The 13,756-nt window shown below is 43.1% G+C and overlaps 1 protein-coding gene across 5 annotated transcripts in view; it reads left to right on the forward strand.

The window, feature by feature from the left end:
- Positions 1 to 13,756, forward strand: part of SYTL3 (synaptotagmin like 3) — a 99,377-nt gene that overhangs the window by 26,045 nt on the left and 59,576 nt on the right. For all 5 annotated transcript variants that reach the window (XM_039252098.1, XM_039252100.1, XM_039252102.1 and 2 more), the window contains one exon: positions 11,693 to 11,757. In XM_039252098.1, coding sequence (XP_039108029.1) covers positions 11,693 to 11,757 — 65 coding nt within the window. The remainder of the gene's footprint in view (positions 1 to 11,692; positions 11,758 to 13,756) is intronic.

Here is a 13,756-nt window from a genome sequence, read left to right on the forward strand (position 1 = left end):
ACACCAAAGTGGACCATGTTCTGCAGGGTGGACCCAGGGGGCAGGAAGATGGAGGCCAACACCTGAGGGAAAGTCTCTGCAGCGAACGGGGCATGAAGTGATGAGGCTCGAGGCAAAAAGAACTCGAGCGTAGAAGAGAAGCAGTAGGAAAAGACTTCAGGACACGAAGACAAGTCGTAAAGGACTTGGAAGAATAAAGGTGGTTGAAAGTTGCTTCCAGTGGTGACGTGGCGTATGTTGTCCTTAGCAGGAGCCATCCAAAGAGGTGGATTTGGGAGAAGGGAAGGAGGGAAAGAGGCATAAATGTCCTTGCTTCTCTGGTTGATTACCGCAACCCTCCACCCTCGAATGTACTGGCAGTTTCCGCGATGCAATGGCATGAGGTTAACAACCACGCTGAGGGGCGCCTGGGTGGCTCAGTTGGTTAAGTGTCCAACTTCAGCTCAGGTCATGATCTCACAGGTTAGTGAGTTCAAGCCCCACGTTGGGCTCTGTGCTGACGGCTCAGAGCCTGGAGCTGCTTCCAGTTCAGTGTGTCCCTCTCTCTCTCTGCCCCTCCCCTGCTGACGCTCTGTCTCTCTCCCTCTCTCAAAAATAAATAAACATTAAAAAAAAAAAAACCATGCTGAAACATGTCAAGGAGACTAAGCTTTATCTGTGCTTGTTTGTTTTAGCTTTAGTTTTATGTATTTATTTATTTTTTTAAACTCTTTGTCCACATTTGGTGTCTTTATTATTTCTTTCTTTTTTTTTTTAATGTTTTATTTCTTTCTAGGAGAGAGAGAGACAGCGTGAGCAGGGGAGGCTCAGAGAGAGAGGGAGTGACAGACTCTGAAACAGGCTCCAGGCTCTGAGCTGGCAGTCAGCACAGAGCCCGACGCGGGGCCCGAACCCACGAACCGCGAGATCATGACCTGAGCGAAAGTCAGACGCTTAACCGACTAAGCCACCCAGGCGCCCCTAGCTTTAGTTTTAAAAAATAAGATTGAACTTGATGACTCAGGCTCACAGGGATTGTTTTCCCTTCAAAATGATTACTGTGCAGTAGCCTCAGATTCCATGTGTCTAGAAGAAACCTGCTCACCTCCCTGAAGTAGATGCTGAGGACTTATACATGCTCAAGACGTGTTTCCTTCAAACTGTGATCATATTCTCTTGCTTCGTAATTGGCTGTGACCATAAGCAGGCAGTCATTCTTCAGCCTCAGATATTCATCTGAACGCTTTCTTGGGTTCATTAGGAATGTTTGCTATTTATAAACAGAGATTTTACAGTTAGGGTTTCAAATTATGGGAGACGGCACTGTTGATTTCAGATTATGGGCTACTCACATTTCTCTGATGTACTATGCCTGAGGCTAACAGACAGAAACCTAAGTGTGTCCCATTCCAAACAGATACAGACGTTGGCATTTATTGCCACATTCTTAGTTCTCAGGTTGGGATTTGCATTATCGCGGCAGAGTGGTAAGGGTTAATAAGATTTTGGAATTTATTAAAGAGGATTTTTATTTTGTTTTCCAAATAAATTTTAAATTAGGATTCAAGTGTAAAGGTACCACTAGAGGTTGATGTATTTTTTGCAAGGCGTGAAATAATTTTTATTAAAAAATCAAGTGACATTTTGGGGCGCCTGGGTGGCTTAGTCGGTTAAGCGTCCAACTTTCGCTTAGGTCATGATCTCACGGTTAGTGGGTTCGAGCCCCGCGTCGGGCTCTGTGCTGACTGCCAGCTCAGAGCCTGGAGCCTATTTCAGAGTCTGTGTCTCCCTCTCTCTCTGACCCTCCCCTGCTCACGCTGTCTCTCTCTCTCTCCTAGAAATAAATAAAAATATTAAAAAAAAAAATCAAGTGACATTTCAAGACAAGTTCTCTAACAATTGTATTTCCTGCTAAAGTAAAACTTCCCAGAGTTTGGAACATATACTCTTTGAAATTTCAGACTGATGCCCCCAGCATTTTCCTAACCCTATGCTTTGATAAAATGCTGAATCCCCACTTTTTCTCCACCAAGGCAAATAGCTAATGTATGAAAGTGGAATAATTTGCAGTCATTATTATAAATACTTCTACTCTTCATTTGAGCAAAAGGTCCAAGTCTATGAAATATTGAAAAGAAATTGAATGCTGGGTGTGGTATAAGAAGGCTGGAAAGGAAGGATTTTAGCTTGATGCCAAGGTTAAAGTGCCATTTCTTTGCTGCCTATCTTCTATTTCAAGACCTGATTTTTTTTCTAATCTCATTTTTATACTTGATCTTAGCCAAAAGGCGGAGAAGCAATTTTTCTAATCTGATTTTTAACATTGCTGATGGAAACTATGCTCATGTGTTTCACAGCATACTTTGAGTAAAATATTTCACATAGTCATATGGTTGCACATTTTCAAGAGATTAGCCACTGAGTCTAATTTCACAAGGGAAAAGCCTTTTGTTCTTTGAAAATGAACTTTTTTTCTTCTCAGTTCTGACCTGGAGACGATGTCTGATTTGATCTTCACCATATAGCATGGCTGTTTCACACGGTATTGCTTTCTGTAGGACGTGATAGATGGTAATCATATATAGGATCATGACGTCCTTTTTAATCCATTGACCAAATGGAAGTAATGACTACTTAATATTCTTTGAAGTCTTATGCTACTAAAACATATAGTAAAAAGGTAGACATTTATAGGACATTTTGAGAAAAAATTTATTTTGAAAAGTTTATTTTGTACTTACCGAAGGGAATACCTTCACAATAGCTTGAATACCATTCCTTTTGTTGAAATTGAAGTTTCTTCTGCAATCAGTACTTGATTAGTCATGGAAGGCTCTTGCTTTTAAAACCCTTCTTTGAGATTAGTAAGCTTTCTGTACCATTGATTCTCTTGTTCTTACTTGACATTGTCACCTCATTCAGCTCAGCTGAAGCTTTTTGCCCTATAGGGAAGGTCAGCACGAGGGGGCTGCTGTCCCAGCTGGCACTTTGCCTGGCAGGGAGATGTTGCCTCTCTTAACACTCTGAGCTAGAGTTAAGGGTACTGGCAGGTGTAGGGATGCTGGGCAGGCTCCTAGGTCCTTTGAGGTCATGTCTTCATGGGGATTTCCACAATAGCATACCCATGTGCACAGATCAGACCAAAGCGCATTCCACTGCCAGAGAGAAGTCATGTGTGAATTTGGCAATTTTAGATGATTCGACTCCTGTACTGTTCCATTAATGCAGATAATAAAGAATCAACATTTTTGTTGAAAGAAAGCTGCCCATGGATTTCTAACTAATATTAAAGCTGGCCTTAGTATGTGACACTCCTCTGAAATACCTTCTATCTTTGGGATGCTTTGATGATAATGGGATTCGATTTTGTGATATCTTTGTCAGATTCAAACTTACACTTAATGATTTTTTCAAGAAATTGGCAAAATTATTTCTTGAAAAGGAAAGAGGGGCGCCTGGGTGGCTCAGTCAACTAGCTGGGCATCAACTCTTAATTTTTGCTTAGGTCATGATCCCAAGATCCTGGGATCAAGCCCCATGTCAGGGACTTAAGATTCTCTCTCTCTCTCTCTCTCTCTCTCTCTCTCTCTCTCTCTCTCTCTCTCCCTCTCCCTCTCCCTCTCCCTCTCCCTCTCCCTCTCCCTTTCTCTCCCTCCCTCCCTCCCTCCCTCTCCCCTGCTTGTGTACTCTCTTTCCCTCTAAAATAAATACATTTAATCAATTAATTAATTAATGGAAATAAATATGTCTGCCTAATTCTGCCAAATACTTTGCTACCCTATGAAGAGTACTTTTATAACTAGAGAAGTGAAGTCATCAGATAAGAAATTAGTTATTTCTTCCCCTTTTAAAATGGTAAAAACTTGCTAACAAGGCAGTGAAATGGTAACCTTGAACAGAGCCCTCTTTCCAATGGTTACTTTATATTTAAGGCTCCATAATCTAGGGGCAGTAAATTTATGTTGCTTATGCTTGGGAAAGGATGCACACAACATCCTAGGTAATGAATGTATAATCTAATGTGTTAAAGGTATCGAAGTTCATTTTCAGTTTGATTTAGGAACTGCCAAGTATTTAAATTTTGAATCTTATAAATGCTGTTAGGTCCGGGGGTGTCTGGTTGGCTTAGCTGAGCAAGTGACTTAAAAAAAATTTTTTTAATGTTTATTAACTTTTGGGCGGGAGGGGCAGAGAGAAAGGGAGACACAGAATCTGAAGAAGCAGGTTCCAGGCTCTGAGCTGTCAGCACAGAGCCCAATGCAAGGTTCGAACTCACGAACTGCAGGATCATGACCTGAACTGAGGATGGACACTTAACCTACTGAGCCACCCAGGTGCCCTGAGCATGTGACTCTTGATCTCAGGCTCATGAGTTCAAGACCCACGTTGGGCATAAAGTCTCGTTAAAATGAATGAATGAATGCCGACAAATCCTAAGAGCTGGTGTATTGTAAAACCTTCTGCCACTTGAAATAACAAAATGAAAATATTAATGTTGGTTTTGACAACAACCTGTAGCTTTCAAATATTCAAATAATAAGCCGGTGTTCATGGCAGCATTATTCAGGATAGTCGCAAAGTGGAGACAACCCAGTGTCCGTCCACAGATGAAGGGACAAACAACATGTGGCATAAACATGCTATGGAATATCTTTCAGATGTAAAAAAGAATGAAAAAAATTTTAATTTTTTAAGTTTATTTATTTTTGAGAGAGAGATAGAATGTGAGCACAGGAGGGGCAGAGAGAGGGAGACACATATAATTTGAAGCAGGCTCCCGGCTCTGAGCTGTCACCACAGAGCTCAGTGTGGGGCCCGAACCCTCAGACCCATGAGATCATGACCTGAGCTGAAGTTGGACACTTAACCAACTGAGCCACCCAGGTGCCCCAAAAAGAATGAAATTTTAATACATGCTTAAACATGAATGAAACTTGCAAATATTATGCTAAGTGAAATAAGCCAGAAGGAAAAACATATGATTCTGCTCACATGAGGTACCCAGTATAGGGACAGAAATCTATAGAGACAGAAATGTTATTTTATAAATTTTATTCACTTTGGCAACTCTTTTTAAGTATGTATAATATTATAAATTATTATTTTCATGTGTTATAATATCTCCTTCAATAATTATTTTTGTCACCTGCATAATTTTAGGATTATATTTACAGTTAGCAAACTAGTTTTAAATTTTAACAGATTTGGGTGCTAGTTGCCAATCTTCTGAGACCATTATTTCCCAATCTGCAAGTTCTTTACTTTGATTCATTTTTCAGTCAACTAAAGTGCCCCTTGAAGGATTTTTTTGCCCCAGAAGAGCATGCGGGTGGCATATTGTCTGAGTCATTGCATATTTGATAATGACTTCAGTAGTCTTCCATCAAGCTCCTTTGAGCTATCCCTTGGATTTTTTGTTTGGTGTGTGTGTGTGTGTGTGTGTGTGTGTGTGTGTGTGTGTGTGTGTGTGTTTAAAGAAAGTATGTAAGCAAGTGGGAGCAGGCAGGGCAGAGGGAGAGAGAGAGAGAATCTTTGGCAGTCCCCACACTCAACATGGAGACCCACATGGGGCTCCATCCCACGGCCCCAGCATCATGACCTGACCCGAAATCAAGAGTTGGACACTCAACTGACTGAGCCACCCAGGTGCCCTGCTTCTTTTATATATATTTATTTATTTAATCATGGTAAAATATATGCACCATAAAACTTACTACTCATCTATGTTTAAGTCTACAGGTTAGTGGCATTAAGTCTGTGCATGTTGTTGTGTGACCATCACCATCTGTCTCTAGAACTTCTTCATCTCGCAAAACTGAAACTTCATGCCCGTTAAACAACAACACCCTATTTCTTCCTCCCGCTGGAGACCAGCATTCTATTTTCTGTCTCTATAAATTTGCATATTCTAGGTCCTGCTCTGTGTAGAATCTTCCAGTATTTGTCTTTTAATGACTGGCTCATTTCACTTAGCATGATGTTCTCAAGTTTCCTCGGCGTTGTAGCAATACTGCAGGTTTTCTTTCTTTCTAAGGCTGTACATTCCACAGTGCGTGTGTGTCACATTTTGTTTGTCCATTTGTTTGTTGACGGGCACTTGAGTTGCTTCTACCTTTTGGCTGTTGTGAAAAATGCTGCTGTGAACATGGGATGCAGATATCTCTGAGGTCCTACTTTCAGTTCTTTGGGACATATTGCGGGCCCATAGGGTCCTCATAGGTTTAATTTTTTCATACTCTTTCCCAGAGTCACTGCACCATTTAATCATGCCACCAACAGTGTACAGGACTCCTGTTTCTCCACATCTTTGTTAACATGTTTCATTTTCAGGGGTTGGTTTGTTTTAATTTTTTATGTTTATTTATTTATTTTGAGAGAGATAGAGAGGGAGGGAGAGGGAGAGAGGGAGAGAGAGAAAAACCCAGCGGGAGAGGGGCAGAAAGAGAGACAGAATCTCAAGTAGGCTCTGCACCATCAGCGCAGAGCCCAACGCGGGGCTCGAACCACGAACCGCGAGATCATGACCTGAGCCGAGATCAAGAGTTGGAAGTTTAACCAACTGCATCACCCAGGCGCCCCTATTTTTGATAATAGTCATCCTAAAGGGTGAGAGGTGAAGGTGTGCTTGGTTTTTTGACCCAGTAACGTTTTCTTCGGTCGGTTATGGTTATTCTGATGATCTTTTATGCCCCTTGCCCTTGCTTCTTAAAGAATACCCTTTAATATGTAGGTTGGCTTTGTTCTCTATCTCCCATTTGTATTATCTTCTCCTCCAATATTTACTGTCCTTTCTGTTCCGTTCGTGTTCTGGAACAGTGCCTCTGCTGAGTCGTCGTCACTGATCCCACTTCCCAGGCCCTCCGTTCTGCTCCTTCTGGTCGGTCAGCAGTCACTCTGCTTTGGTAGTGTGGGTTTCCTAGGTTTTTCTTTCTGAAGAGTCTGATGTCTCTTCGCATCAGCCTGGCTTCCCCTCATGTCTTTCTGTTTCCTTCTCCTGGAGGTGGGGCTTCGGTGCTTTTGAAAACAAAGTGCTTTCTGGAATGTGCCCTGGTGCCCCCGCCCCGTGGTGCACCTTCCAAGAAGGCCACTTCACTGGTCGTCTGGACTCTGCCTTTCCTGCTGGGTGGCATTTTGTCAGAGGCTCTCCGTTGTCTCTTCAGTTGTTACGTGCTCCTCGTCTCTCGCCCTTTCTGTGGTGGTGCGGGGGGGTTGGGGAGGCTCCTTAGATCTCTGGGGAAGACAGGGTGATGCACAGCATCTAACCTGATTTTTTTTAATCTTTATTTTTGAGCGCGAGAGACAGACAGACAGAGCATGAGCGGGAGAGGAGCAGAGAGAGAGGGAGACACAAAATCTGAAACAGGCTCCAGGCTCTGAGCTGTCAGCACAGAGCCTGACACAGGGCTCGAACTCATGAACTGGGAGATCATGACCTGAGCTGAAGTTGGATGCTTAACCGACTGAACCAACCCAGGAGCCCCTCTGATCCTATTTTTATGGATGAGATCTGAAGCGCTGCTCTGTTCGGCTGCAGCGGAATTTATCTCACTTTTGTCAGTTAGTTATCTGATGTAACAAACCAGGAGTCACAAACTCATGGCCAACAGGCTGCAGACAGCCCACAGGCCTTGTTTATGTTGGGACCTGCGTGAAGTCTAATATTTATCATTTTATTTTATTTTTTGTTTTGTTTCTCACATTTAAATATTTTTTTGATGTTTGTTTATTTTTATTTTGAGAGAAAAATAGTCCGAGAACAAGTAGGGGAGGGGCAGAGAGAGGGAGACAGAGAATCCGAAGCAGGCTCCAGGCTCTGAGCTGATGCGGGGCTCGAATCCACAAACTGTGAGATCATGACCTGAGCTAAAGTTGGACGCTTAACAGACTGAGCCACCCAGGCACCCCAGTATTTATTGTTTTAATGCCTTAAAATGGGTCGTGGGTTCTCCCCTTTACCAGAGCACCCACCCCTCCTTACTGTCTCACACCCAGCCCACTTTCCTCATTTACGGTTTCTGCCTGGTGTCTGACACACGTGAGACCTCAGTGCTTACGGCCAACAGGGTCCCAGCCTATCTCTTCGTCCCCAGGTGCTCCCCACAGAACTAGGCATTTTTAAAATTTTTAAAATTTTTTTTTAAAATTTATTTCTGGGAGAGAGAGAGTGAGAGAGACAGCGTGAGCATGAGAGGGTCAGAGAGAGAGGGAGACACAGAGTCTGAAATAGGCTCCAGGCTCTGAGCTAGCTGTCAGCACAGAGCCCAACGCAGGACTCGAACCCACAAACTGAGATCATGACTTGAGCTGAAGTCAGACGCTCAACCAACTGAGCCACCCAGGTGCCCCAGAACTAGGTATTTTTATTCATTCACCAACCTGCTGGTATTCAGTGGTCCTGGCCTGTGCCTCAGTCATGCTTAGGGCTGTGGATACCCCCCTGAGGGGGACACTGAGGGGACCTGCCTTCTCTCTGAGGTCCAGTGAGGAAGAGTTATTAATATTTGGCAAGAAGTGGTGGTAGCTTGATACAATCATTTCTTTATCTTCATCTTGATTCTCCGAGCCCTCCCCTAGTTACCTAGGATTTAATCACAACGATCAGTCTTTTTTTTTTTTTTTTCCTGTAAAAAACGTTGAACACGATTCAACTGAGCTGACGGAAAAAAAACCTCACTGGGTTGCTTTGTAACTAGACACCATCTTAGATGTGAGATTATTTGAAGTAAAAAAAACAAATCAGCAGTTTGCATGCACAGGGCTGCGTTAGTGGGGGATGACCAAACAGGTGAGCAAACTTGTACACAGCAGGTAAGTTGATCTCAGTTTTACAAAATTAGGCTTCTTCATTTGGGGTTTTTGCAGCCTGTTTGTCTGATGAGCCACCCGGGCACTCTTGAGGCGCCCTGGCCATCGGGACATTGGTTGGAGAAGAAATCTGCCCAGAGAAACATGCTTCTGTAGGCATTCCAAGAATTCTGACTCTGCAGACCAATTTTCCCCTCTTGTCCGTTGCATGGTGGAAGATACAGAAAATAACTCTAGGGACATCACGCTGACTTTTTGAAGAGCGTCAAGCATGGGAGGGACAGCTAACCATCTGCAGATGCAAGTGATTAAGTGCAAAATAACACTGCCTCCCAACAGGGCTGTTGGGCTCACTGCTCGCTGATGGTAACAGGTCAGACTATCGTTCTGTTAGGGTGACCCATTCATTGTATCACTGAACGCTTGTGTGCTGGAATTTACAAAGTGCTTTTCAACCGTTATTTCTTGTTTGCTGATGAAATGACAGCATTAGCAGAGGTCAAGGCTATGAAAACAGACACTGAAAACTCCAGAAGTGTAGTAAGAGCTGGCTACACACCACGTGCTTGGCATTTATCATGATGGTGACCCTCACGCAGCATTAGTGACAAAATCAGGCACGGAATTCAGGCCTCCTACTTCTGTATCTTCTGCTGTCTCCACAGCCCTCGGCTTCCGCTTTTTAGATGTATTTGGCAATCGACTGACCAAGTTTTAAAGAAGCAAGTCTCAATTCCGAGGAATGTAAAAGCATCAGCCTATCGCTGAGCTCAGAAAGTGTTCCAAGAAGCTTTTGTAGCCAGATTCCCATCAATCACCTGGGGAGAAACAGTAAACACTTCCTCTAGTTACCATAAGTCAGTGTACCCTGCGCTGGCCCTACTAAGGACAGAGACGTGACGGGGTCACCACTGCAAGATCCGCTCATCTCTGTCTTAGCCGATAAGAGCAATAAATGGCCCCCCCCCTTTTGATTAGCTGAAAGGGCCACCACCACCAGGAAAAAATAATCCAGGAAGTGGAGTTCATCCATTGGATGGAAGCCTCCCGTTTCCACATTTGATTTTGCTCTTTGACTCTCCTCATTGATTGTTAGCCCAGCCAATAAAGATGGATGAGGCCCCTGGTAGCATAGAAAAATTGGTGCATGTAGTCCTTCAAAGGAGGGTGAATTCACCACTGGCCCCCTGAATCTCTCCAAACTTCCCCTGGCTTTTGATCCCTTGCTTACTTTCACATGCCGGAGGGGGACCTTCCGAGGTGCTGAGTTCTCAAAGACTAGATATTTGATTTTATGGTGCAAACTTTTCCCTGTCTCTCTAGACACATATCACAGTTGAACATTTTATATATTTTGGCTCCGGATGGTAGTGACTGATTATCAGAATTTTTCTCTCACAATTTATAGATGCTCTGTGTACTTTTCTCTTGTTCTAGTCACTAAGCATTGGGAATCATGATTTATTTACTAATCAGAGAACATAATAGTTTCTAACTACACGAAGGAGGGAAAGATGGTTATTGATATCGTCTAACAACTACTAGAACTCTGCAGAGAAAGAGTATTTCTTTAAAAAACATGTAGTGGGACACATATTTGTGAATTTGCTTACATTTACAGAAGTTGTAAGTATTCATTAAGAAAAAAGCATTTGAGTTCATATACAGCCTAAAAGAAACTAATAGAGAACACTTATTTTGGTAAACATAAGAGAGAATTCATAAGGTACAGTTTTAATTTTTCTTAAAACTGCATAACCCAGGAATTGGCAAGTTTTATGGCGCATTATTTTAAGGGTATGGATAACATAATATCTGTGTGTTTACTTTTTTATATCCTAAAAAGGTGTTAACAATCTTACATTTTCAAGGTTTTTTGAGGTTGACAGTGGCTTCTCCAGAAATTTGTGAACTGTTGAAGAGCACGGTGCATTTTGGGACTTAATGTCAGGCAGTGAGCACATAAAGGGCCCTGTGTGCTGTTCCGCACGTGACCAAGACTGGGGGTGCAGTGATGTAGAGGTATCCTAGCAGGTGCTGGCCAAGCAGCTGGGCAAGAATAGGTCGTTTCCCCTGTGTGGAAACGGCTCAGGTGGTCTACTCAGACCCAGATCCTGGGTCTCCATGAAGCACATTGATCCCACATTCCAGACTCAGGGCCTTCCAAGAAACTTCTCAGCTATGCTCTTAGCTCTTGGTAAATGTCATGGTTAACACAAACTAACCTTAACCCAATCTATGGACTATCCGCCTCTTAGCCAAATAGACAGCACAGGATCTTGTGTTGACTATCATTCATGCCACTATTTACTGCTGTAAACATAATACTTGGATCATTTTTTTTAAGTTTATTTACTTATTTTGAGAGAGAGAGAACACACACGCATGAGAGAGAAAGCGGGAAGGAGCAGAGAGATAGGGAATGAGAGAGAATCCCAAGCAGGCTCCACAACGCGGGACGTGAATCCATGAACCTTGAGATCATGACCTGAGCCAAAATCAAGAGTCAGATGCTCAACCAACTGAGCCAACTAGCCATCCCATAAATTGACCATTTTGATGGCAATTTTGTTTCTCATTGTGTATTTCTTCAGAAAACATTAAGTACTTAATATGTGTTGGTCGCACACATGTTAGTACGCTTCCATTACATGTACACATTTCATGTTGGGTGAAATACACCCAAGCAGAATCTTCCAGGCTGCCCACTAAATGGTTAGATTACTTAACTAGTCAGATCACTTGACCTCTATAGGGGATCTGTAAAGTTAGGGGATGGGGCCAGAAATACGAACTCTGAGGAACCTTGCGAGACTAATCTTTTGTGATATTATCTACCTCCCCTTATGAGACAAATACAGCACCCACCACATCTTTATCTGAGGCTTCCTGTCTGCTTGTTTTTCAGAAATGTGAAAATAAAAACTGGAGAATGGTTCTTTGAGGAACGAGCCAAGAAATTTCCCACTGAAGGTAAGTGCCCCTAAGTTTTTTTTTTTTTTTTTTACTAAAGTAAAATGATACATTCATTCCCAGTTTAAAAATATTTGGTGTTAAGACTTGAAGACACATTGGGGCACCTGGGTGGCTCAGTTGGTTGAGCGTCCGGCTTTGGCTCAGGTCATGATCTCACAGTTCGTGGGTTCAAGCCCCACGTTGGGCTCTGTGCTGACAGCTCAGAGCCTGGAGCCTGCTTCACGTTCTGTATCTCCCTCTCTCTCTGATCTTCCCCTGCTGATGCTGTCTGTCTCTCTTCAGAAATAAATAAAACATTAAAAACTAAAAAAAAAAAAAGACTTGAAGACACAAAACTTTGCAGGTCCTGGTAGACAGGCCTTTCCCTTCCTACTGAACTGTTCTGTTCAGTTATGCTTTCCTGCACTTGCCCCCTAGTCCACCCTGCTCAGCACCTCTGACTACAGAGCACCCCCTCTACCTCAGCTCTGACTCAGGAAACCCACCTGCTTTCCTTGAAGTCTTCTTGACTCCCTGCGTGTGAGAGTGAGGTCTCCCTCCTCCCAAACACCAGCAGCTCTTGATTATCCAGCTTTTCCATAATTGTGGCAAGTGCCTTATGTGGTATTACTATTTGCATACTTCTCTTTCTCTCCATAAGCAGAAACTATGCTTTTAAAATCTCGTTCGTCCCTTACCAGCACCAAGCACAAAACCTTGTTCCTGACACTTGATCAAAAATGACTGAATACCTGAAGGCCACGGAGAGTGAGCAGGATTAGAATTTAGTAGATATTGATGACCAGGAAGTAAGCATGTGTCGTGATTCTATGAGCGAAAGTGTGCCTATGGTCTGGGTACCATGAAGATCTAATGGGTCTTTACAAAGCTGATGTGGCAGTGGAACTGGTAGCTGGGGCTGGGAACCAGTTGGAGAACTGAGTTTGCTTTGGTAACAGAAGTGCCCACATCAGAGGATGTGAGCTGCACAGACAGGAAAACAACTTATCAGACGAAGGCACACACGTGTGTCATCAAAATAAAGCGGAGCCCACATGCTCTGTGAATCACATTCGTTCATGGTTGTCACACGCATCGTCTGAGATGTGTGACAGCGGGGGCTGACCTAGAGGGAATGGGGTGGCTTGAAACCCTTTATTCTTCCGGAAGAAGTGACTGAGACAAAGATAGAAGCTATGTAGTCACAACCCAAGATGTGATGTGAGGAAAGGAAGCCATTTGTCTGAGCGTTGACACTCAGCTTTTATAAAAGGTACTGTCAACTGAAGTGGACATTCAGTCGGCATTAAATTCTCTGCTGGATCATATTCCTGAGTCTTCTTACTCAAGAAAAAATGATGTTTCTGCCAAGTTTATCAGAAATATGGAAGGAAGAACAATGTTAATGGGGATGCTCAAGCAAAAGAGGGAGCGGGTGGGTGTGTTCTCGACTAATCTCACCTCGGACAGCGCTGCTCCACCCTTTTCCCACTGCTGCCCCTTCTCTACCAAGCAGCCTTGTTAACGCTCTTTCCTAAATATTACTGGTCCGTGAAAGTTTACTATCTCAGGTACACTCTGGTTGTGTACTGAGGCCTGGAAAATTTGCTTCCTCCGCTAACTCCCCCTTTTTGCCTCCTTGGGACTGTTGTCCCCATTTAGGGCATAATCTCAGCAAGTTTGGCAGCATGAAGTCTAAGTTTTCGGCTTTGTTTTGTGACTTTAAAATACTTTTTTTGTTGGGGCACCTGGCTGGCTCAGTCGCTAGACCTGCGGCTCTTGATATTGGGGTTGTGAGTTTAAGCCTCATGTTTTGGGGAGTAGACTGTAGTTAAAAAAATAATTTTTTGTTGGGGGGCTGGGTCTTCTTCAGGTGGTAGAATCTCATTTTTTTTCCCACTCAGTTTCTACTTCATAAATGATAAGACTGTAAGGAGTGAAATTTCTGTAATTTCTCAATAACAAGTCCAGGAAGACCTCTCTTCGAAACTATTTTATGCACTGTGGAAAGCTTTAG

Source organism: Hyaena hyaena, unplaced genomic scaffold (assembly GCF_003009895.1).
Source record: "Hyaena hyaena isolate Hyena2069 unplaced genomic scaffold, ASM300989v1 scaffold_405, whole genome shotgun sequence".
In the NCBI taxonomy this organism is placed as follows: Eukaryota; Metazoa; Chordata; class Mammalia; order Carnivora; family Hyaenidae; genus Hyaena; species Hyaena hyaena.